Below are 27,095 nucleotides of genomic sequence, written 5' to 3' on the forward strand. Positions count from 1 at the left end.
GTGTGAGCTGAGTTTAGCTTCAATTTGTTACTGTATTTAAATCTGATAGCACATCTAACACTCCCCTACCCCCAGACTGATAAAGGTGCTGTCCAAATGTGCCCCCGTTTTAATTTTTCTAGAGTGGGGGCACTCTAATACTGGAGGTGTTACTCTTCAGATTACCACATGAAAAATGTTTATTTATTTTTTTAAATAAAAAATGAAAACAAATGCACCCACCACATGTGATGATTGGTAAGCTGCAATATATAAAATTTTGGGTTTTGGAATTAATACCACTTTAATTTTGCACATGTAAGGATCTGCTGCCCTCTACTGTCTGTAAGTGGCTGTGCTGCTTAACCGCTTGACATCCGAAAGGTTTTACCCTCTTAATGACCAGGACATTTTTTTCTATCCAGTACTGTGGTACTTTAACTGGCAATTGCTCTGTCAAGCAACAATGTGTGCAAATTAATTGTATATATTTTTTTTCCACACAAAGAGAGCATTCTTTTCGTGGTATTTGATCACCACTGGGTTTTTTTATTTTTTGCTATGTAAACAAGTAAATACATTTTTTTTTCATACTGTCATCAGAGTAGTTCATACTGTCACTGTACTACTTTGAGTGGGTGATCAGGGATTTTTTTTTACTTTTTTATTATAACATAGATGATGATCAGTGTTATTAGCATTGGTTTTAACTGTCATGAATGGCGGTCATTCATGACAGCTTGCTTACCATTTTGATGCTATGATTGGCTACCGTTAATCACATGGTGCAGGGTGCCAGGTACCATGTGATAGCTGTGGGCCAATCACAGCATCACAATAGTAAGTAAGATGTCATCAATGGAAGCTATTATTGACAGTTTTGCTTACATGTGATCGCTATGATTGATCAAAATGATCACAAGATACCCCTGCTGTTTACAATGTCTGGGTACCAAGTACTATGATCTGCTGTGTCCACCGGACACAGCATCCATAGGATTGTGCCGCTGTGCCCTCCAGGGGGTGTACCAGCATGCATGTGCTGAGCGATGTACCAGTACCTCGCTCAGCCTTGCTGTGCCGCCGCCCGCCAGCTAGCAGTAAATGTATGGTTATCGGGCAGCAAGTGGTTAATGCTCACAGAGTTACTTATGCCCATCACTTCCTGTCTTTTGGTTGTTAAATTAAAAACCCCAGAAGGAGGATGTGGAGGGAGAGAGAGAAAGTCTTGTCCATGAAAAAGAACGTTTGCTAGCCAAGACTAGAAACATTGATGCTAGGCAAGTGTTCCTATATTTATTAGTTTAGTATTGTTGCCTATAGCTTCTGGGTTTATATATGTATTTATTTAAAGATTGATGACAGTAGTATATGTCTCCTTGTTGCAAGGGTCCTATTTAATATTAATTAGACCCTGTGCAAACATTTTCTTGCCCCCCCCCACCATTCTGAGACATTCAAAAAAAATAACCAGCAGATTCAAAATCTGTTTGCTGCAGCAGATCATGCAGCGATTGCAATTGGTTGCCAGAGGTTACAGCCCATCTTTACCGCTCACTGACTGGTTGCTAGAGGTTACAACACATAATCTCTGCTTACTGATTGGTTTCTAGAGGTTACTGCACACACTACAGGAGATGGTCAGAGATTACAGATATACTACAGGGGATGGTCAGAGACTGCAGACATACTACAGGAGATGGTCTGAGACTGCGCACACACTACAAGAGATGTTCTGAAACTGCGTACACACTACAGGAGATGATCAGAGACTCCCCACGCCATTCTGAGACATTCAAAAAAATAGCCAGTAGACTCAAAATCCGTTTGCTGCAGCAGATCATGCAGCAATTGTAATTGGTTGCCAGAGGTTACATAGTTAGTAAGGTTGAATAAAGACACCAGTCCATCCAGTTCAACCTGAGTGAGTGTGGGTGCGTGTCTACAACTGTCCCTAACCCTGTACATTGCACACTCACATCAGTCCCTACCCCCAATCCAAGGTCCCCATTCATATACTAGGGCCAATTTTGGACAGAAGTCAATTAATCTACCAGCATGTCTTTGGAGTTTGGGAGGAAACTGGAGTACCCAGAGGCAGGGCTGCTGTTAGAAATCATGGGGCCCCATACAGCCTACACTAAAATTATTATTAGCAGACACAAACATAACAGAGAACCTGCGTAAATGAGCCCTTTTATAATAGAACAGGGAGGGGGAAGCAATTACAGGAACAATGCCCCGTGTCTCTCCCTGCAGCAGCTAAAAGCTGGTGGGAGGGAGAGAAACCAGCTTTTATCTGCTGCAGAGAGCCGCACAGGGCATCTTTCTGTAATTGCTCCTCATATCGAGAACACTGATTCCTCTTGCTGTTCGGGCCCCTCTGTGTGCCGGGGCCCCCTACAGGAGGACTGGTGGTCCCCCCCTATCAGCAGCCCTGCCCAGAGGAAACCCACGCAGGCACAGAAAGAACATGCAAACTCCAGGCAGGTAGTGTTGTGGTTGGGATTTGAACCAGTGACCCTTTTTACTGCTAGGTGAGAGTGCTATCCACTACACCATTGTGCCGCCCTTACAGGTTACAACACACAGTACAGACACAGTACAGGAGATGGTCAGAGACTGCGCACACACTACAGGAGATGATCAAAGACTGCACAGACACTACAGGAGATGGTCAGAGACTGTACACACACTACAGGAGACGATCAAAGACTGCACAGACACTACAGGAGATGGTCAGAGACTGCACAGACACTACAGGTGATGGTCAGAGACTGCATAGACACTACAGGAGATGGTCAGAGACTGCACACTCACTACAGGATATGATCAAAGACTGCACACATACTACAGGAGATGGTCAGAGACTGCAGACATAGTACAGGAGATGGTCAGATACTGCACACACACTATAGGAGATGATAAGAGACTGCAGACATACAACAGGAGATGATCAGAGACTGCAGACATACAACAGGAAATGATCAGAGACTGCAGACATACAACAGGAGATGATCAGAGACTGCAGACATACTACAGGAGATGATCAGAGACTGCAGACATACTATAGGAGACGATCAGAGACTGCGCACACACTACAGGAGATGGTCAGAGACTGTGCACTTACTACAGGAGATAATCAGAGACCTTTCAGCAATGCACAGCTTAACAACAGCTCAGGGTTTAGGATAGCAGTTAGGCAGTCTATGGGGGGAAGGACATACCTGGCCAGCCAGGCTCACCATGCACTTTCAGAAGTCCAGGGGCCAGGGCTCCAACTTAGATCTCAGCTCCTACTACAGCCGATCCCTCCCGAACATACATTCTACATGGGACGGGGTCAGAGTGCCAGTGGAGCTCCCGTCCCTTCTCTGCTAGGTCAGGAATACAGTGCTGCCTCCCATGTCCCCGGAGCACTCTGCAGTGCCATCACCTGGGCCCCAATTTGCGGGTAGCACGGACTCGTGGTGCTACTGCTTTTTGGGCCCCACAGAAAGGACAGGGCCAGGGGCAGCTTCCCCATTTGCCCTGCAGTAAAGATGGCCCTGCTTGTTATCTCATATGCACTATACCAGATGGCTAAATCTGTGATACGGTGTACATGTGTATTGGTCACCTTGTTGTATATTACAATGTAGTACAGTAAGTGAACCTGTTTATTGCAATACAGTTTATATACATTTCCTGCTATTTAAGTTAAACCTGTCCCTTCTGATCTGGGATCCTATAGCTAGTTTTAGCTTAGTAATTAAGCTTAACCAGCATAGATTAGAGCTACTGTAAGTTAGGCATTCAATGGCCATTTCTGTAGTTAGAAGTCTGGTTGCAGTTTAGAAACTAGGGACTAAGACATAGAGTAGATAGGTGACTGAATTCCAGTGCCACACCACAGTTTCAGTTGTTGAGAATCTGCATTCCAGGCTGGTTGTACAATAGTTGGAGCATCTCCACATCACCGTTGATCTAGTCTTTAGGTCTCTGACACAAAGACGGACACCACATCATGATCATCCTTAGGCGCCCCTGCAACAGAGTTTTGCTGCAACATTCATCTGGAGCAGTGGCAGTGCGTCCATTAGGGGCGCTCGGATGCTGCCCCCTCTCTCCAGCCACTCCCTCTGTGTACTATAGATAGATTCATGCATTGCATGAATCTATCCACGGCCGCTGTAGCCACCCCCGTTCCGGCGTCCGGCCCCTTTTCGGACGCTGGGTGCCTGAATTACAGCAGTGGGGGGGGGGGGGGGTGTTTTTGAAGCACCTGTTTAGAGCTATAGGCTCTAATAGGCGTCAAAAAAGGTGCACTGCAAGCGCAAATCATTGATGGAGTACTGTTGGCTGCATATGATGGGCACATATGATGGGGACAGTTGGCTGCATATGACGGGCACAGTTGGCTTCATATGATGGGCACAGTTGGCTGCATATGATGGGCACAGGTGTCTCATTTTGCTGGGCACAGAGTCTGCATATGATGGGCACAGTGGCTGAAATTGATGTTTTTGTTTCAGTATTTTTCATTCCCCCCCCAAAAAAATTTTTTGAGCACCAGCCACCACTGATCTGGAGGTATCTATAATTATAGCCACAATTCCACCAGCACTATTGTTGGGCCCTGTGCTGATTCATACCTGTTGTACATTGAATGTATAGTTTGTACTATTAATCTTTTCTTATATAAAGCTTGTATTATTTCTAATATTTCTATACTAGTGTGCATTTACAGTATATACTTATGGTTAATGTTATATGTTAGTTGCAGTAGATCCTCTTCTCCAAATTACTTTGATTAGGTTAATTTCCCAGGAAGGGAATCCCCTCTGTACACAGAGGCCCTGTCCTGGGTGGGGGCACTGCCAATTATTATCAGTCCCACACTTCCACTTAGCAAAGGTTTTGGTTCTCTTATTTACCTGCAGGTTTAGCGCAATATCCTGTTTGGGGAGGGCCATTTCTCATAATCCCGCCAAAAGAGGGGTACACTGACTTAAATACATCTGTGAAACTGATTTAGTAATTACTACAGCTATTCCCTTTTGCAAAAGTCTTCAAAAAAAGGACCTGCTGATGGATCTCAAGAATACTATTTCTTTTCCATACTGCTTTACAGAGAAGATTAAACCCTTCAAACAAGTACCTGTTCCCAAAGGAGTTCGCATTCACTATGTTAGGCCCTGTACATGTTGGCTTCAGATTGAGAAAGAATACAGCAGACAGCAAGCTGTAACAAGGCATTTTCAAAACTTTTAGCCAAGCTGTAAATAGCTTTCTTGAAGCTTTAAAACACCCTTCAGTTCCACTATGGATATGTTAGACTTAGATCTTATTGCGAGTGGCTGTACACATAGCCGTCTTTAAGGCAGGGCAAAAGGGGCAGCTGCCTTGGGCCCTGTCATTGTTGTGGGGCCCAAAGGAGCTGCCTCATACCTGCCAACTATCCCAGTTTAAATTCCCTCATCCCTTGAGGGTTTAGTCCCGTGCTGTGTCCTGATATCTCAGTGTGACGTTCTCTTATTAATGCTGCCCAGCTCTGCCCTATTGTTGTGTACAGATGACTCACATGCAGACCCTGTGTTTACATGTAAATAACCGGCATTGATACGTAAATAGCAGCTGCATTCATATGTAAATAGAGGCAGTATTCATATGTCATGCCCCCTGAGGTCGTATCCACCATCACCTATATGGAATGCTGCCCACTGGGGAGATAAAGGGGCATGCTGGAAATTGAACACACCCACCCTTCCCCCCAGCACTGTCACTGATCCCAGGAGTCCTAGGATCCCTAGGAGTTTTCTGTCTATTAATGGGTCCCCCCAGCTCCTCCTCCGTAGTGTGCAGGCAGTGAGGAGGTGATGTGATGTAACCTCTAGCAACCAATCAGTAAGCAGTAATGATGTGCACTAACCTCTAGCAACAAATCAGTGAGCAGTATTGATGCACAGTAATTTCTAGCAACCAATTAACAACCATAAATCTTGTATTGTAACCTCTAGCAACTAATCTGTGAACGGTAACGATACACTGTAACCTCTGGCAACCATCGCAATCGCTGCCTGATCTGATTCAGTAAACTGATTTTGAGTCTAGCTGCTATTTATTATATGTCTCAAAGCAGGTGAAGAGCGAAACTGCATGGAGTGCCCAGGGTCCAATCAATATTAAAGACTGCCCTGCAGCGTACAGGTAGGCAGAAGGCCTGCAGTTTTAAAATGACCTCTTTTAGGTGCTTGTGCATGCCCTGTACCATGTACAAGCACCACAATGTGAGTGCACTGTCAACTGAGCACTACAGATTACTGCATGAATGTACAGAGCCAGCAAGAATCCAACCATGTGTATGCTCCATCGGACAATTGTTGTCGGATTTTCTGCGGACAAATGTTGGATGGCAGGCTTTAACATTTTCAGCGGAAAATGGTCTGTTGTCGGATTTTCCGATCGTGTGTACACAAGTCCGTAAGACAAAAGACCAAAGTACAAACACGCATGCTTGGAAGCAAGAAGGAGCCAAAAGCTAACGGTCTTCTAAACTAGCGTTCGTAATGGAGAATTAACATTCGTGACGTGGAAAATGATCAAATCTCGAAATGCAGCGCACATTCTCTTCTTCTTTAACCACTACAGGCCCGGAAGGATTTACCCCCTTCCTGACCAGTGCACTTTTTGCGATACGGCACTGCCATGCTTTAACTGATAGTTGCGACATTGCACCCAAACAAAATTGACGTCCTTTTTTTTCCCCCACAAATAGAGCTTTCTTTTTGTAATATTTGATCACCTCTGCAGTTTTTATTTTTTGCTCTAAAAACAAAAAAAGAGCAACAATTTTGAAAAAAGGCAATATTTTTTTACTTTTTGCTATAATAAATATCCCCCAAAAAATATATAAAAAAGCACATTTCTTTCTCAGTGTGTGTTCTTCTACAAATTTTTGGTAAAAAAAAAATCGCAATAAGCGTATATTGATTGGTTTGTACAAAAGTTATTGTGTCTACAAAATAGGGGATAGATTTATGGCATTTTTATTATTAATTTATTTTTTATTAGCATCCCTCTGGTTGGTGTGCGCGTGCCCACAATGCCGCAATTTAAAAGGGACATACCTGTACGCCCATTTGCCCAGCCGTGCTATTGTGCCGACGTCCATCGCCGTGTGCTGGTCGGCATGTGGTTAATGGGATAATAATGAAGGTGCTTTACTGGTGATACTGATGGAGTTAATGTAAACACATTTTCAAAGGTTTTTTTTTTTTCTAGTTATATCAAGAAAAATATTATTATGCTTGTTGTTTTGTTGTTTTGTTTGTTTTTTTGGTGCAAGTTACCACAACACCATTATCCTATAGTTTTTAAGATCAAAGATACAACTATGTTGGGGTCCCTTGTTAATCTTACATTGTTTTTTTTTAAATATAACTGCTACTCCCAAACTGTCATTTGAAGTAAAACACATAGCCAAGTACTATTCTCCACAATTTTTTTTGTGCATTAAAAAAAGAAAACAAACAAAATTAGACATGCTATCTGCCAATAGAACTTAACCAAAATGTGCATTCTATGCATCCAAAAATATAGAAAATATCCCAAATCATATCATTATTCAACCAAAAAATAAAATAAAAGCCTCATACATGGGTCCTGCTTCTTAATATAGGGGGTCAACAATGCCAAGAGTTGGTGAAAGCAGGGGTCCGTGGTCCGTCATCCGGAGATAATTCCGAAAATCATCTGGATTATTCTCCTGGAGTTCCTGCAGCAAAGGCATATGACATAATTGGGCATGATTAATAAAGCAACCAATTTTTGGTTCAAGAAATCCTCCTCCTCCTGTTCCTGGACTTGGGTCAAAGCAATAACTCCAAGGCCAATAATAAATAACATGTTATTGCCTCCAATTCCACAACATGGCTGATTGATGAACAGCCGCTCAGAAACGAACTGAAAAGCACAAAATGAAAAGCGTAAAATGAAACGTGCAAAATGAAAAGCACGAATCAACACTCACCAAATGTCTACTAACACTAAATTAGCAGAAAGAGCCCTAAGGGAGGCGCTAAAGAGCTTAAAAAACACATAGTACGTCACTACGTTCATGTTTGTTGGCCAAAAATTCCTTGCCGTTTGTATGCAAGACAAGTTCCTGGCCAATGCCCTTCGAACAAAGGTTAGTGGTTTTGTCGGCGGAAAATCCAATCATGTGTACGAGGCATAAGTTAAGTATTGGGGGGCTGAGGTTGGAGCTGCACAGTGAAGGTTTTTTACCTTCATGCATAGAATGCATGAAGGTAAAAAACCTTCAGCCTTTACAACCACTTTTACCCCCTCTCGCCTGCCTTATCCTGCACATCTGGACATTAACCCCTTAATCACCATGTTCCCATTGTCACCACTAATCCCTCTGTGTATGACCTATAAATGTAATGTATTTAGTGTGCCATGCCCAAGCACAGTGTCATACCCCTTTCATTAACAACATATTTCTTAATTTCTCAAAAATTTGATCACACTGAGGTGTCCACTCAAAAAGGGGTAATTTTGAGGTTTTCATACTGTCCTGTTTTTTTATTTGCTATGTTTTATAACAAAGTAATGCACACTTTTTTCAAAATTGTGGTTCTTTTTTCTTTATACAGAAAACCAAGAAAAATTCAAGAGATTATTAAATACAGGCAAAAGATTTATATATACAGTATAATGTTTTTGTTTTAGCAAGTGAGACAGACTGCCCAAGTTGGGAATGGTTTAACCACTTGCTTACTGGGCACTTAAACACCCTTCCTGCCCAGACCAATTTTCAGCTTTCGGTGCTCTCACAATTTGAATGACAATTACTCAGTCATGCAACACTGTACCCAAATGAATTTTTTGTCCTTTTTTTCCCACAAATAGAGCTTTCTTTTGGTGGTATTTGATCACCTCTGGGGTTTTTATTTTTTGCGCTATAAATGAAAAAAGACTGAAAATTTTGAAAAAAAACGCATATTTCTTTGTTTCTGTGACAGAATTATGCAAATTATTAATTTTTCTTCATAAATTTTGGCCACAATTTATACGGCTACATATCTTTGGTAAAAATAACCCAAATTAGTGGATATTATTTGGTCTTTGTGAAAGTTAGAGAGTCTACAAGGTGTGGTGCGAATCGCACAAAATTGATCACAGTGTTATGGAGATCTATGGCCTGATAATGAGGAGTGGGATGGAAGGGATTGAGGTAACAGAGGTATGCTTGGCTGGTGGAGTGGGCACAGGCTCTGCACGTCCCTCCTAATGCAACATACTGTATATTAGTTACAGTGTGTAGTAGAGCTGTATAATTAATTGTTAAAAAACGTGATCATGATTCAACCCCACTCACGATCTTAATCTGGCATTTCCACAATTCATGTAACAAATGCAGAGCCGTTCCCTGCTCACAGCTGTCAAAAAAGTAGCTGTTATCAACATCAAGAGCTAAAAGAGAGATAAAAGAGGGGCGTGGCTTGCCGTGAGTGAAGATGGCAGCATAACTCCTGAGCTCCTTCACACCACAGCCTGCAATCAGCCATACGAGAGACAAAAAGCTCTTTTATTGTCACTTCGGATGATGGGTACAGCATCCAGGGGCACTTCTACCTCCAGATTGAGATCCCGGGGGGAGAAAAACAGCCGAGGAACACAGAATATCTCTGACTTGTTCAGAGCACAGAGAACAAACATGGCAACGTCTACCTTATCTCCCTCACAGGACGGGATAATACTAACTCCCACTTCTTCACCTCCCTCTGCTTCCACAACTTCACCAGCGGCCCTGCAATCGCCAAGCCTGCTAGATCTACGCACAGTGGCGGCTGACATCAAGGATACGCTTTTCGCAGCCATCACAGACCTCAGACATGAAATACAAGCCATAGCGGGGAGAGTGCTTGAGGTATAGAAAAAAAACGCCATTCATCAAGCAACAATCTCTACGATGCACCGCTCCATAGATACCCATACAGCCCAATTGCGAGACGTTCAGAGACACGTCGAAGACTTGGACAATAGGGGAAGGAGACACAACCTTCGGGTGAGAGGACTCCCCGAAAGTGTTGACAACGATCATCTACTTCCAGTGATCACAGCACTTTTTAATCAACTCCTTGATAATCCCAGTCCGTCAAACATAGCGATGGAACACATTGATCATGCACTCAGACCCCGCGGCCGCGATACAGATCCACCCAGAGATGTCGTCTGTTGCCTCTGCGATTTCCAGATCAAATAAATGATTCTTAAGCAGGCCAGGCTCAAAAGACACTTAGAATACGAGGGTCACCACATCTCAATTTACCAAGACCTTTCAGCCATAACGTTCCGAAACAGAAGGGATCTATGCCCCCTCTTAGAGGTATTAAAAAGCAACGGAATCCCTTACCGCTGGCGATTTCCGTTCGGACTTGCGGTCTCTCATCAAGGACGGTCAGCCATCTTAAGAGTTCCAGAGGAGCTGACAGCGTTCTGCCGTACACTGGACATACCATTGGTGTCTCTCCCCGACTGGTATGCTGAATTCGCTGGCTCTTCCTTCCGCTCTGGCCAGAGAATAGAAGATCAGATGGAAACTCAGCCTTCACCATACAGGAGACAACGCTCCCCGTCCCTCCGACGATCTCATCCGGAGTCCTATACTCAACATCAACTGCGCAGCCCCACGGCCGCACCAACTTCCCGCAGAGCCTGCCGCGATCGTTAAAGAAGAACTCTCGTTACCACCACCGAGCTGACATTTTTCATCTTCGCCATCCAGTCCACTCATTGGCCACCCGGTATACCATCCGATCGCAGACCTGCGCAACACGCGCCTCAATCACATTGTCCTGGATGAATCAAATGGTGACGATACCAGTTACAGCTCTCAACATTAGCTTCTTTACACCAGGATAACTCTCTATCCCGCAGTGCGGTCTTTCCTATCTTCTGTTTAATGGATCGAACATCTCTTTCTATGCATCTCCCAATTTCAGAGTGACTATTGTGAGTATTTCCTCCCTATCTTAAAAAATTACATCTCCCTTCAATAGCTCACCGGCCATTTTACCTTTCCTCTAAAATGTAGAATTGTGTCATACAACCTGACGGCCTTGTTTCTACTGCGAAAGGCATACTCTTTCTACCACTGATCCTCTCCTTCCCCCTGCAGAGGTTTCTTTATGGTATGGCAAAATGACTAAACTATGGATTACCCTAACGAACCTCCACTTCTAGAAGTTTCTGTTCCACTAAATAAGCACTTACTTAATAGGGATTATAGTAATAAGTAGCCTCCCACACAGGACTCCCTGTCAATAAGTTATTTTATATTTTAGATGTTGGGTCGCTAGTACTGTTGAAATCTGTACTGTATTATGCAAGGGGGCGGGGGGGGTCGGTCTGGCACCTCGGTCGGGACTTTCCCCTCCCAAGCCTACGGCTTGATTCATGTAGCATAACTACCGGGAGGTTTGGCCCTCAAGCATGTGTTATTTCCACAAGCCCTTGTTAACCTCCTTACATGAGCTACTCCAACCTGACCGGTGTGCCGGCTCCGTCCTCCTCTCGCCCTCTGGTCTCTGTCAAAACTGGTCCATTCTATACTAATTGCTCCGGTTCAAGTGTTTGACCCCTTTGCTTAAAGTTCTTGGTTTACTGTTTATTAGTTCTTGTGTTAAATTACCGTTTTACAAACAACGACACTCCATTAGAGCTCCTTTCTTCTAGTTAAACCACACAGATGAAGAACATGATACTGTTATTGCTAAAGACATGCTCCTCCACTAAGACACATGCACGAGCATACTTACCCACAATCTACTGACAACCGACTATTGAAGTAACACCTGTGACTCTCTCCACACTCCTATTCACATATGCAGGTGAGCGGGTACTTACCTGTTGCCGGATTACCCACCTCCTTCAACACACTAATCCGCTTCTTTATCACTACTCTTCTTCCCTTCCTACCTTCTGCTTACATATCCTATCCCCAGACATATTTGCGCTAACATCCTAATCTTACAGTCATGCCCCCTACGGAGGAAGTAACCAATCTTGATCATCTCAAAATTACATCTTTAAACACTAAGGGCTTAAATATTCCAGAAAAGAGATCACAACTTTTACTAGCCATGCAAAAAAATAGGGCCGACATTTTATTTTTACAAGAGACTCATTTCCGCACAACGAATATACCGAAACTCCGAAACAAGTATTATCCTGTAGCTTATCACTCCACCACAGCTTCGGCTAAAACAAAAGGTGTCTCTATTTTAATATCACGTCACTGCCCCCTTCAGGTTACTGATACTCTATTAGATGACGATGGCAGATTTCTATTCCTAAAAGGCTCCCTCAGGAACAAAACAATCACCCTAGCAAACATTTATGCACCCAATACACTCCAGGTAAAGTTCTTCAAAGAAATCGTCTCTAAATTGACCGCATTCCAAGAAGGTACACTCATTTTAGGAGGGGACTTCAATGTCCCTCTAAACCCCATCCTCGATACCTCCAATGGGGCTTCGTCCCTTACATATGCTGCCCTACGATCGATCAAAACTCAATTACAAACCTTACTTTTACATGATGCTTGGCGAACTCTCTACCCAGACTCGAAAAGACTTTACTTTCTATTCGGCACCACACGGAAAACACTCCAGAATCGATTTCCTCTTTATCTCCCAAGCGGCTCTACATTCTCTTACACACGCATCCATCGACCCTATGTTTCTTTCTGACCACAACCCTGTCTCACTCACGATCTCTATCCCTTCATTCAGCCCACGCACACACTCATGGAGACTAGACCCTTCCCTCTTAACTGACCCGACTATAGCATCAGAGGTGGAACAAGCCCTAACGCATTATTTTCTGGATAACAAAGCTGCAGATACATCTCCACTCATTAATTGGGAAGCACACAAATGTGTAGTGCGGGGAGTTCTCATAGCAGCAGCAGCTAGAAAAAGGAAAGAATATAAAGCCCACTTCAATGATTTAGCCTCCAAGATTAGACGCTTGGAACGTGCACACAACCTAAAGAGCACCACTGCACTCCTTACCGCCCTCACTCAATCGAGAAAAGAAATGCTAGAATTATTGGGAAAACCAACCAGACGCAAGTATATACTCTCTCAAAAAACGTTCTATGAATACGGTAATAAGTCCGGAAAAATATTAGCAAAAGCACTCCATTCCAAGAAAGCACTGACTACCATTCATAGTATCACTGATTCCTCAGGTAAAAAATTGACTTCCACTCCCGACATTGCAGACCAATTTGTTAAATACTACTCAAACTTATATAATCTGACCACATCAACCATTGTACACATGACTCCTAACCAGCAGCGGGAAAAAATTATATCCGAATTTTTAAATACATACTGCCCGACCCCTATTTCCACCTCTGCTTATCAAACACTTGACGCTCCGCTAACCCCGGAAGAAGCAACCAAGGCTCTTGCCTCCATGCACGCAGGTAAAAGTCCGGGCCCCGATGGCTTGACAGTCAGATATTATAGAACTTATGAACAAATTTTAATACCCCATTTCCTATCCTCTTTTAACACATGTGCATCGCCCTGTTCTGCTCCGCGAGGCATGTTATCTGCACATATAGCTGTAATCCCCAAGCCAAACAAAGACGTCACACAGGTAACCAACTATAGGCCTATCTCCCTCCTAAATGTTGACCTTAAGTGGTCAGCAAAAATTTTATCTAACAGACTCCTGCCCCTACTTCCAGACCTCGTCCACCCTGACCAGGTAGGCTTCATACCTGGCAGGGAGGCGAGAGATAATACTCTCAAAGCGCTCAACATTCACCACTGGCTTTCATCCCAAAACCAAAAGGGCTTCTTCCTTTTCTTAGACGCAGAGAAGGCATTCGACAGGGTGGCATGGGATTATATGTCAGCAACTTTAAAGGCCATTGAATTACCAAATAGAATGCTTCATTTTATCAATACGCTGTACTCAGGCCCCACGGCGAAAGTGAAAGTCAATGGCCACCTGTCGAATGCCTTCTCTATCACCAATGGCACCCGTCAAGGGTGCCCATTATCCCCGATAATATTTATCCTCACTCTTGAACCATTGTTAAGACAAATTAGAGAAAACCCAGATATTAAAGGAGTAGATGTAAGGGGGAGAACGTTTAAAGCCGCTGCATTTGCGGACAACGTCCTTCTATTTTTGACAGAGCCCCTGACATCTATCCCTAATTTACTCAAACTCCTTGACCAATTTCATACAATATCTAACCTACAAATTAATTTTAAAAAATCCCTTGCACTAAATATTTCTCTGACTGAAAAACAATGTTCCCAATGTCAAGCGAATTTCCCAGTATACCCTACTTAGGAATACAACTCCCAAAGTCCCTAGCAAATCTATACCCTCTCAACTTCCAATCACTACTACAAACAATATCCACTGATCTTAATAGGTGGTCAAAAGGCTTATTCTCCTGGTTTGGCAGAGCAGCTATTATAAAGATGAATATTCTACCACAAATTTTATATCTGCTTCAAACTATACCTATTTCACTCCCTCAAGCATTCTTTGCTTCCTTTCGAAAACTATGCTCGACTTTTGTCTGGGGTGCCAAAAGACCCAGACTGAGTTATGCAAGACTTGTTGCACCAAAGACGCAGGGAGGCATAGGCTTGCCAGATATCCATAAATATTATTTAGCGTGCCACCTCACCAGAATAATCAATTGGAACATTCACCTACGTACCAAAGATTGGGTTCAACTTGAAACGTCCCTAGATCAGATTCCGGTAGCCCAAACCCCATGGCTACTTCCCACACATGTCCCTCGTAGCTATTCTTCCCACCCATGGATCGCCACATCACTCTCTGCATTCCAATATGCTTGCAAAAAATTCCAGATATCCTCGATCATTGGCCCACTGACGCCACTTAAATTCAACCCGGCCTTTCCACCTGGTTTACATCCCTCTTTTCTAAAAGGGTTGTGGCCTCACCCCACAATTCTGTCCAAGGACTTCTATGCTCGTAAGCGCCTTCTATCCTTTACAGACCTGTCAAAAAACATGCTCAAAAGGGGATTATCTCTCTGGACATATAACTAAATGCGACATTTTCTGACCTCAAAACCATACACCCTAGAAGGAGCTCGAACCTTAACCCCTTTCGAGCACATGTGCACACTTGTTGAACCGCAAAGACACCTTATCTCCTTTTCTTATAACCTGTTGTTCCCACACCAACTCGGTAATGAACACTGGTCTACTAAAGCCTGGAATAGAAACCTGCCATCGGCCCTCACTCCCAAAGATTGGGAATTTGTATACTCTGTTGCACACAAAGGTTCCCGAAATGTTTGCGTTCAGGAAAACGCATTCAAATTGCTCTCCAGATGGTACAATACACCTCTCAAACTACATCATATCTACCCATGTGTCTCTCCTCAATGTTGGAGATGTCAGGCCAATCTTGGTACCCTAGAACACATTTGGTGGTCATGCCCCATCATCCAGCCATTTTGGCAGGAAGTTCACAGAATCACCCAAAAATTTTCTACTCGCCCACTGAAGTTTTCCCCTGCACAATTTCTCTTCCATGTGTCGGCTCGACCTAAAAAAGCTTACATAGGATCTCTACCCATGCATATGATTATGGCAGCGAATATGTGCATCCCCGCCAAATGGAAAACAAAGAACCCCCCCTCGTTGCTGGAATGGTTCAACCGTATAAATAAAACAGCCGAGATGGAGGAATTGATACATCAGGCGAAAGACACTCCTTCTACATTTACCTGCATATGGTCAAGTTGGTTACTATTCCGCACATCCCCAGATTATTGTTCAATGATTCCCTAACTCGCCGAATATGTCTGTCAATTGCATACTGACTCTGGCTGGACCAGATCATTTCTCCTTAACAAGCCTCCTTAAGTGCTACACACATTAGTTTTCTATATTGGCTGACAACACTCTGTATTATTTTTGAACTTCCACTCGCATATCACTACCATTACAACCACATCCTTAACGACAACTATACCTGATAAGCTATTATAGCATTGCATATCATTTCGTACTGTTAAAATAAGCAAAATGCCTGCTCTGAATGTATAACACCTTTTATTCATTGTTGGTTACGATACTTACAATTGTGCTTATCGGAAAGCCTCTCTTTCTGCCATCTTTCACCTACACAGTGCTGCTTTCTAGCTCTTATTGTGTCAGGTTCTGCATCTACCTTTTGCAGCATTGTAACACTTTGTAATGTCCCTTTACAAATGGCTTTGTACTTTTTATTTGATTGTTGTTTGTATTCTTCTTAAAACTTCAATAAAATGTCTTTAAACAAAAGAGAGATAAAAAGAAACATTGTATGGTTCTGTTCTTTTAGAGATCAAAGGGATGAACTTCAATCTGCAAATGAAGTCAGTTTAATCACTTAACCACTTCAGCCCCGGACCAATTAACAACCTAAGGACCAGAGGTCTTTTTACAATTTCGCACTGCACTGCTTTAACTGGTAATTGCGCGGTCATGCAATGTTGTTCCCACAAATAGAGCTTTCTTTTGGTGGTATTTGATTGCCTCTGCGATTTAAATTTTTTTGCGATATAAATGGAAAAAGACCGAAAATTTGGAGAAAAAAATATATTTTCTACTTTTTGTTATAAGAAAAATCGAATAAACTAAATTTTAGTCATACATTTAGGGCAAAATGTATTCAGCCACATGTCTTTAGTAAAAAAAAATGTCAATAAGCGTATATTTTTTGGTTTGCGCAAAAGTTATAGCGTCTACAAACTAGAGTACATTTTCTGGAATTTACACAGCTTTTAATTTATGACTGCCTATCTCATTTCTTGAGGTGCTAAAATGGCAGGGCAGTACAACCCCCCCCCCCCAAATGACCCCATTTTGGAAAGTAGACACCCCAAGGAAGTTTCTGAGAGGCATGTTGAGCCCATTAATTATTTTTTTTTGTCCCAAGGGATTGAATAATGACACAAAAAAAAAGTTTACAAAAAGTTGTCACTAAATTATATATTGCTCACACATGCCATAGTTATATGTGGAATTGCACCCCAAAATATATTCTGCTGCTTCTCCTGAGTACGGGGATACCACATATGTGGGACTTTTTGGGAGTCTAGCCACGTACGGCACCCCGAAAACCAATCACTGCCTTCAGGATTTCTAAGGGTGCAAATTTTTGATTTCACTCCTCACTACCTATCACAGTTTCGAAGGCCATAAAATGCCAAAATAACACAACCCCCCCCCCCCCCCCAAATTACCCCATTTTGGAAAGTAGACACCCCAAGGAAATTTCTTAGAGGCATGTTGAGCCCATTGAATATTTTTTTTTTTTTTGTCCCAAGTGATTGAATAATGACACAAAAAAAAAAGTTTACAAAAAGTTGTCACTAAATGATATATTGCTCACACATGCCATAGTTATATGTGGAATTGCACCCCAAAATATATCCTGCTGCTTCTCCTGAGTACGGGGATACCACATATGTGGGACTTTTTGGGAGTCTAGCCGCATACGGCACCCCCTGCCGGGTGATCAGGGGGTTAAACCTTTATTGGGTAATAAATGGTGGGTGCCCTGATGCTATAAAAAGCAAACTAACTAACCAGAGTCACCCGTAACACTTATACGGTGATCACTGGTGAAAGGGTTAACTAGGGGCAATCAGGGGGTTCAAATTTTTATTAGGTAGTATATGGGGGTCCCTGGTGCTATATAAAAACCTGACGGGGAACCTAAATAACTAACTGGCTAACCAGCGTCACCACTGACACTTATACGGTGATCGCTGGTGAAAGGGTTAACTAGGAGCAATCAGGGGGTTAAAACCATTATTGGGTAGAATATCGGGGTACCTAGCACTAAAAAAACCTGGCGGTGAACCTAAAAAAATAACTAGCTACCTAGCGACACTAGCGACACTAATGCAGCGATCAGAAAAATGATCGCTTAGTGACACTGGCAAGAGGGGGTGAAAGGGTTAATTAGGGGCAAGCAGGGGGTTAAAACCATTATTGGGTAGAATATCGGGGTAACTAGCGCTATAAAAACCTGGCGATGAACCTAAAAAAATAACTAGCTACCTAGCGACACTAGCGACACTAATGCAGCGATCAGAAAAATTATCTCTTAGTGACACTGGCAAAAGGGGGTGAAAGGGTTAACTCTAAGGGCAATCAGGGGGTTAAATCTTTATTGGGGGGTGGTAGGGGGCTACCCTGGACCTAACACTAACTGCCCTGACACTTTTTACTTTTACAACTGACACTGAATGCAGTGATCAGTAAATAAATGATCACTGCAATCAGTGACACTGTGACTGGGGGGGGGGGGGTGATCGGGGGGGGGGGGGGGTTTGTGTGCCTATGTGTTATTTAGTGTCAGTGTAGTGTTTGGTGCAGACTTACTGTGTCCTCTCCTCGTAGTCCGGTCAATAAGACCGCCCCGAGGAGAATGACATCACTTCCTCCCTGCCTGTGTATACAATACACAGTGGGAGGAAGCTTCTCATTCGCCAGGAGCGATCGAGAGGGGATGGCCAGAAACCACCGGCCATCCCCTCATCCCGGATCGCTCCTGAAGCGAATCGGACCGCCGCATCCAGCGGGAGGGGGTCCGATCGGACCCCCCACCCGCTGGAAGGCAAGCACGTACATGTACGTGCTTGTGCCTGTACATGCCATTGTGATGACGTACATTGGCATGCGGCGGTCGTTAAGTGGTTAAAGACTAAGGCTGGTTACACACGGACAGCCACTAAAAGTGAGATACACACATAAAATTAGAAAAAATGTAGCAGCGCTAATAAGTGAGCAAAACTATTCAAATAAACAAACAATATGATGGACATAAGCCAATATAAAATGAATATAGATACACTCAAGAATTGATAGTGAAATCAAGGACAAAAAAATATATATAAATAAATAGAAATAAAAGTCTGTGGGTGATATGAGATAGAACTTCTTCCACTAGGAATCCGATCACAACCAAACATCTGTGTAAAAAATGTACATAATAATTTGAAATCAGTGACAATTCCTCCACCACAACCAATCACTACAAAGAATGCACGCTTTCCAAATGTCAAGCTAGATAAGGTCAGGGTTTTTATCCAAGGATGGAAAACCAGAGCCTCCAAGTAATCCATGGGGTATGGCCAGCAAAACAATACGAAACCCCCTATCAGGAAGATTATCACCACAGTAGTCAGATGTTGCCCAGAATAAAAAAAGGTTCACCATAGCATAATTCCGATGATAACCATTTAATCCAATAATAAAAATTACACTTACAATGTTGCAGTTAAAAGATAACGAAATAGCTGACTGGCTGTGCAAAGCGCCTGTCCGCTTAGACACCTGTACGCGATGACCTCAGCACATCAGATCCTCCTGACGTACGTTTTATCAAATAATGATGTAGTCTGGGGCACGGGTGATGCACTGACGCATTGCATTATATGTGGAGACAAATAGAATCAAGCCTCAATGTGAGTAAGACCGGAACATCAAACACAATGCAAGGAGAACCGGCATGACGCCAGGTCCGCCATGCAAAGAATTGGAAAAAAGCTATAAATTTATTTAAAAATTATATTTCTAAAAAAGGTTAAGAGAGGATGAGAGAAAAAACAGGAACAAAAGGTACTAATAAAAATAACTATATCCAAAACAAAAACCTGTGAACAACATTGGTCCCCACAGGTACTCCACTGTATTGACCGAGCTATGGGCATATAAAAACACCCTCAAAAATATAAAAACATATACAGTTATAATATTGTTATGGGATACAGATATCAGTAGGCACATAAAAAGAGAGAAAATAAAGCGCCAGCCCACTCCATCCCTCCCACCACAGAAAAGTATAAAAATACACAAATAAAATTAATGTAGATATTCTACATACACTCCTTATCAGAAAAATACAGCCAATTGGGCGATCACATAAGTAAAAATAAAACTTAAATAATAAAAAGGGTATAAACAAATAAAATCAAGACATAAGACACTCTAAAGGGTCTAAGGATAACAAAAATTGGAATTTTAACCAGAAACCAGACAGTGAATATTAGTCAACTAATAACGTTACTCTATGACTCACATCAAGTTTACAATACCCAATCAAAGTACATATACAATAATAGGGGTTATTGGACAACCATCTAGAAAATGTACCTCCTTGTTTAACCCCCCTGGGGCAATAGCTCCCTCTCTAAAGGTTTTTAGGGATTTTCTACTGAGGGATCTTGATAAGATGCCCATCAAAAAGGCCAGAACCAATCAGGAATTAAAGGAGTGTTTAGACTCTTTATGTGACAATAAGGAGTTGGTCATTAGACCTGCTGACAAAAGGGGGGGGGGGGTCCATCCTTGTATAAAGGCCCTGACCAGGTAATTTGTCGCAAGCTTATCTAGCTTTACATTTAGTAAGTGTGCATTCTTTGTGGTGAGCACACTTTGGTAGCGGTGGAGTATGTTCGACTTGAACACGAAGCTCATCCCTAATCAGCAGTAACTTCTTAATACATCATGATTTTTATACAACTAGTTTTTATTCCTCATGCAAGTTATTTTTATATTGTATCATTGTTATGATATAGTGTGTATATCATTTATCTATTGCTGTCTCTGTATTTACCCATGAGTCTTGAATGCTTGCGGCATCATTGTTATATTTATTTGATTTTCAATTTTATTTTTACATTCATCATTTACATTTATTTATTTATTTTTATTTTTTATTTTATTATAATATTATTTTTATTTTATTATTTTTATTATTCATCTTCCATTTCCAATTCATTTATATATTATTTCCTGTTTTCTCTGACACCCTTTTTTTTTTTTTGCAATTTGCAACTAAGATTTATAATCCTCTGCACCTGCATTTTAAGTGCCTCCTCCCCCTCCTCCTGTGCATGGCCTATATATATCAGTCTTTGTTGTTGTCCCGCTTGCTTGATGAAGAAGCGATGATGTAATCTCTCTCCGCCGGCGCTCCAGACTTCGTTCTGCTTTGAACTGCGCTCCACGGCCGACATCTGTGCCACTTCCTGGCCGCTAGTGGCTACAGCGCCTCAGCTTGACGGACTATCAGATGACCACATCTATGCTCAGCTTTTACACCCAGACTTTGGAACATGGTTTCTGTCCTTCACTGATGGCAGCCCTGGATATGGAGCTCCTGGTTTTAAATGCTTTCCTTTGTTCTACTGGACAGTAGCTTTTATATTTATAATCATACGGATCTTAACATAATATGGACTCTCATTGATATAATTGGATTTTTGGTTTCAATTGGTGAGAGACTGGTGGACATTGGGAAAAATCTTTGACCCTGTTTTTGCGCATTTGCTTGTGTATTGTTTCCAACTTCATTCCAGTCTGTCACTAGCTGGTAGAAGCAGCAGATGTTCGATCGGGCCTTCTGCTGGAACGGGATGCCCGGGAAGAGCGGCGGGAGGCGGCGGGAGGGGGGGGATGTCCCCTCCTGCTCCTCCAGTATAACAGCTGAGCGGCTTTTAGCTGCATCAGTTGTTATATCTGGAAAGCTGATCGTCTGCTCTAAACAACGGTACTGGGATGATGCCTGCAGTTGCGAGCATCATCCCGGTATAACCACAAAAACCCAAGTATGCACATCTGTGTACATTCGGCGGGAAGGCGTTATACATATCTTTTTATCCTTGGAGATCCCTATCAATTCTTGAGTTTATCTATATTCATTATATTGGCTTATGTCCAACATATTGTTTGTATATTTGAATAGTTTTGCTCACTTATTAGTGCTGCTACATTTTTTTTCTACTAAATATAGCTGGTTGCTAAGGAAGGGGTCGGCTGCCATGTCCTTAACAACCGATGAGATAGCAGCTGTCAGCGGGGTTTCACGCTGACAGCTGAATGTAAGAAAAAAATAGCTGGCAAAAAAAAATTGTGGAAAAAAATGGCGTGTGGTCCCCCCCAGGTCTATACCAGGCCCTTCAGGTCCCCACCATGACAAAAATTTAATGGGGTGCCCCCAAAAATCCACACCAGACCCTTATACGAGTATGCAGCCCGGCAGGTCAGGAAAGGGAGGGGATGAGCGAGCACCCCTCCTCCTGAACCCCAAAGCATCTTACCGATGTTGATGGGGACAAAGGCCTCTTCCTGACAACCCTGGCCTGTGGTTGTTGGGGTCTGCAGGTGGGGGGCTTATCAAAATATGGGGGCCCCAGACCCCCCACCCCCTGTGAATGTGTATCGGGTACAAACTACCCCTACCCATTCACCAATATGGTAGTGAAATGTATGAAAAAAGCCAGTTTTTCACAATTCCTTTATTAACCACTTGCCGACTGGCTCACGCCGATATACATTGGTAAAATGGCAAGGGTGCTCAAAACAATGTATGGGTACACTATCTCCTTTAAGAGCCACCAGAAGCACCCACGGCACGGCGGGCACGAGAACCGGAATGGGGGTTTGTGTGTGTAAACACACAAATCCCTGTTCTGTCAGGGGAGAGGAGACAGATTGTTTGTTCCTAGTAAGTAGGAACAGCGATATGTCTCTTCTCCCAGTCAGTCACATCCCCATACAGTAAGAAACACTAACTAGGGAACACGCTTAACACCTTGATTGCCTCCTAGAGTTAACCCCTTCCCTAACATTTACACCGTTTTCAGTGCATTTGTATAGCACTGATCGCTGTATTAATGTCAATAGTCCCAAAAATGTGTAAAAAAAAAAATAAAAAAATCGCAGATCACAGCCATTACTACAAAAATAAGCCATAAATCTTTCACATAGTTTGCTGACGTTATAACTTTTGTGCAAACCAATCAATATACTGCTATAATGCTTATTGTGATTTTTTTTGTTTTTACCAAAAATATGTGAAATAATATATATTTGCCTAAACTGATGAAGAAATTCATTTTTTAAAAACATTTTTGGGGATATTTATTATAGCAAAAAGTAAAGAATATTGTTTTTTTATTTTTTTATTTATGCTTTTTTTTGTTTATAGCGCAAAAAATAAAAAACGCCGAAGTGATCAAATACCACCAAAAGAAAGCTCTATTTATGGGGAAAAAAGTTTAAAACCCAAGTTTAGTTTGGGTACAGCATTGCATGACTGCACAATTACTAGTTAAAGCTACGCAGTGCCAAATTGTAACTAGAAAATGCATTTCCTGGAGAAAATTTGTGGGAATGCTGAATAGCTGAATTACTAAAGCTAACGGATGAATAGCTTAAATCCATAAGAAAAAGTTGAAGTGAGAATAGTTGGTTTTAACATAAACATGAATTTCTTTAAAAAAGTTTAACATCACTAATGTATGAAAAATGTGGAATATTTAAAGGTTTTTTGAAAAGCTTTTTGATCATTAATCCCCACACCTAATGAGTGAGAGACAGTATGAAAGAACCCTTCAAACAAGCCTTAATAAATTCACAACAGTACATGCTATGGAAACAGCAACTTCACCGTTAGAGACACGCGGCCTTTGTAAACGTATCAGTATAAAATTGATGTTGATAAACTTAAAAATGTGGGCATGTCAGATTTAAAAAAGAAGTTGGCTGTGCGTTTCGCTGGGAAATGTGAAGAATTTTATACAGGACAGTCAATGGAAGAAAGTGTAGAACTCTTGTCATTTGGAAGCTCAACCAACCAAAAGTAAAAGGCGTATCACAAAACTGAAACCAGACAAAAATACCTACGTTTTGATGTATAAATTGTGTATGACAAGTAGATCTTGTGGGCATGAGTGCAATTTATAGAGAAGCAACTAAGATCCTTTTTTTAAGGCTCTGTGCTCTAGCTATGACATCATCCACTCTAAGCAGCCCCAATACACACTCTGTTTAAAAACTGACAGTTAGCACTCCCATTAACTTGTTCTTAGCCATCCCAACCTAGAGTTGAAGGCTTCAAAACAGCTGCTTGAAACTGACTGAAAGCTTTGCAATCATTTGGTAAAATCTTGATCTCTTATACAAGCTGATTTTAATCTGTAGGCATAAGTGGCAACTCTATAAAGCTATAACTGGTACAGTGCTTTGCATCTTGGTTTTTATTTTTTCATTTCATTTTTTTGTATACTTGCCATAGGTTCTTAGCTCTTTATCATTCTACCAGGTCTACTTTCTTGTTGTTTTTTTTTTTTTTTTTACTATTTGATCCAAAATGAGCACAAAAAATGCCTTAAGTATTTATTAAAAATATTACATTATAGTTATAAATATCAGACATTAAAATCTACTTGTAAAAACATAAGTAAAATACAAAAATTGGAGATGTCCACTTACTCCAGCAGGGAAGCACGATGCACAAATGATTTCCTTCTTTTAGACATTGATGCCTGGGGTCTAAAACAAACAACAATGTATTTGTTATTTTGTATTTTAATATAAAGTATATTATGTACATAGGAAAATGCTGTGACCTTACATAACAACATAGCAAATGGCAAAAAAAGTTTCATTCAGTTTTCTCCTAACTGGATGCCAAATGGAAAAAGAGTAGTTATTAGAGATGGCCTTGCGGTTCACCCGGTGGTCGGTTTGCGGCGAACTTTGCTCATTCGCGATTCGCCAAACCGGCGGACTTATGGCGCTGTTCGCGGCAGACATATTCATTTACATTGTGAAGAATTTTGACCCATGACACATCCATCATGGGGTACAGGACAGCCAATTGAGACATTTTAGCACATGGACATACCCCCTACCTCATAAATAGACCTAATCTGGCGGCCATTTTACATTCTGTCTTTTGTCAGTGTAGGGAAAGGACGTTGTGTGGAGCAGGGACAGTCAGTCTGTAATCGCTAGCTATTACTATTAGGTTCACAAAAGTCCTTTTCAGGACTGGTATAGGTGTACAGTATATATGGTTGTAATACACTTATAATATACTTTCTTTCAAATATAGAAAGCATATTATAGTGCACTGCAGTGCTGACCGATTCTGCAGCTGTCTTTTCTCAGTGTAGGGATAGAGTTTGCTGTTTGGAGCAGGGACAGTCTGCAATTCACTAGCTGGCTACTATTAGATCCACAAATGTCCTTTTAAGGACTGGTATAGGTGTACTATTTGGTGTGCAGTATATAGGGGTGTAATAAACGTATAAAATACTTTCAAATATAGAAAGCATAGTATAGTGCATTTCTACTGTGCAGCATTGTAACTGCTGAGCAGTTCTGCAGCAATACTACAAAGAGTGACAAACGCAATTAGAAAAAAGTATTATAACTGGTGTGATAGACCAGTGGCCCCCCAAAACGACAGATTGAAGCGGGGTGTTGTATACCTTCTTCCACAAATACTGCACTTCTCTAGAGACTTTTGTCACAGGACCATTTAAAAAATGACAGGCAAAGGAAGAGGCAGGCCCTTCCACAGGGGTGGTAGGGGTAGGGCAGGAGTAACAGGCTTGAGCCAAAGTGGGACATTGCAGAAGGTGCGTTCGATTACGTCTAAGGATGCACCAGACTTGGTTGAGTGGCTCACTCAGCCTTACTCTTCTGGACCATCCTCATCCTCTCGATCTGCACCCTCTTCACTCTCTGCTGTGTGCACCCCCAAAGACACTACCACCAAACCCTCCTGTTTGAAGAGGTTGAGCGGTGTCATATTTTTGGGTCCCGCAGCGAGTTGCTGGAGTCAGTGCTGGTGTCAGTGCTCTCTATCTTGGTGCTGGTGTCAGTGCTCTCTATCACGGTGCTGGTGTCAGTGCTCTCTATCTCGGTGCTGGTGTCAGTGCTCTCTATCTCGGTGCTGGTGTCAGTGCTCTCTATCACGGTGCTGGTGTCAGTGCTCTCTATCTCGGTGCTGGTGTCAGTGCTCTCTATCTCGGTGCTGGTGTCAGTGCTCTCTATCTCGTGCTGGTGTCAGTGCTCTCTATCTCGGTGCTGGTGTCAGTACTCTCTATCTCAGTGCTGGTGTCAGTGCTCTCTATCTCGGTGCTGGTGTCAGTGCTCTCTATCTCTGTGCTGGTGTCAGAGTTCTATCTCAGTGCTGGTGTCAGTGAGGGAGATAGCAGCAGAGAAGCCAATCAGCAGGCAGTGCCAGCACCATGGCTGAGGATCAGCACTGGACTGGCACCTCCAGACCATCGCAGTGGAGCCCTGCATAGGTGGGGGTAAGGGCCGGGCAGAGGGAGGGGTCAGGGGCTCAAGCACACTGGGACACTGGCACAGGACTGTGCTGCCCTGATTGTGGCACTGATCATCTCCTGCACTCCCTTCATAGCCTGGCCTGACCTTGCCTCTCCATCATGGCTTTCATGTGCTCCTGAATTGACAAAATTTCACAGATAAAAAAAGAATGCTTGTCGTTGTCGATCCCAGATTCACTTAATACTTCTGGTATGTCAATGTCCATGTTGTGGGACTATGTGTGCACAGCTAGTAAGTATTTTGTAGCTGAAAATATGACCTGGAGGTTTTTAAGGTTCGCCTGCCATTAAAGTGAATGGGGTCCGCCGCGAACCTTGACATTTGGGCACATTCGCGAATCGCGTTCACAAAATGTCTCGTCGGAAGTTCGTCCATCACTAGTAGTTATTACATCCAGCAGGGAAAGGGTTATGGTTGTATAATATCACAATACTCAAATCCCCATTAGTGATCACTAATTGGGAAAAAAAAACAATAAAAATACAACAGATAACAGGTACTACTTTAGAAGCATCTCCTTGAGGCTTAATTCACACATTGTACAATGAAAATAAAGCTGAATTGTGAACAGTCCAAAGAGAGAAAATTCCACCAAATCGGAACTAGTCACCATCCACCATAACATACAGGAGAGATATAACAGAATCCTGTCACCTTCACCCAATAAGACTGACCCTTACCATCAGTGCATGGATTATGCACATGTAATAACAATAGGATCGAGAAGTAGTCCCTCTAAAACAGCACAATAACGAAAACTTCCTCTCAGCATGGGGCGGAACCAAATAATACTTCTAAGTATGGCTGGATCAATACTCTGGCTGTAAAATCTGTCAATCATCTGCCCCTCGCCCGCATCTTCTCTTCCTTAAGAGGAAAGCAAGGTGTGTAATTGGTTCAGCGGGC

General features: G+C 42.4%; 1 protein-coding gene across 1 annotated transcript in view; it reads right to left on the reverse strand.

The window, feature by feature from the left end:
* The window catches only part of LOC143983792 (sterol O-acyltransferase 2-like), a 287,433-nt gene that overhangs the window by 129,821 nt on the left and 130,517 nt on the right, over positions 1-27,095 (reverse strand). The window contains exon 4 of the mRNA XM_077483879.1: positions 24,318-24,377. Coding sequence (XP_077340005.1) covers positions 24,318-24,377 — 60 coding nt within the window. The remainder of the gene's footprint in view (positions 1-24,317; positions 24,378-27,095) is intronic.

Source organism: Lithobates pipiens, unplaced genomic scaffold (genome assembly GCF_037356315.1).
Source record: "Lithobates pipiens isolate NorthernLeopardFrog02 unplaced genomic scaffold, aLitPip1_a1.2 Scaffold_16, whole genome shotgun sequence".
NCBI classification, from domain to species: domain Eukaryota; kingdom Metazoa; phylum Chordata; class Amphibia; order Anura; family Ranidae; genus Lithobates; species Lithobates pipiens.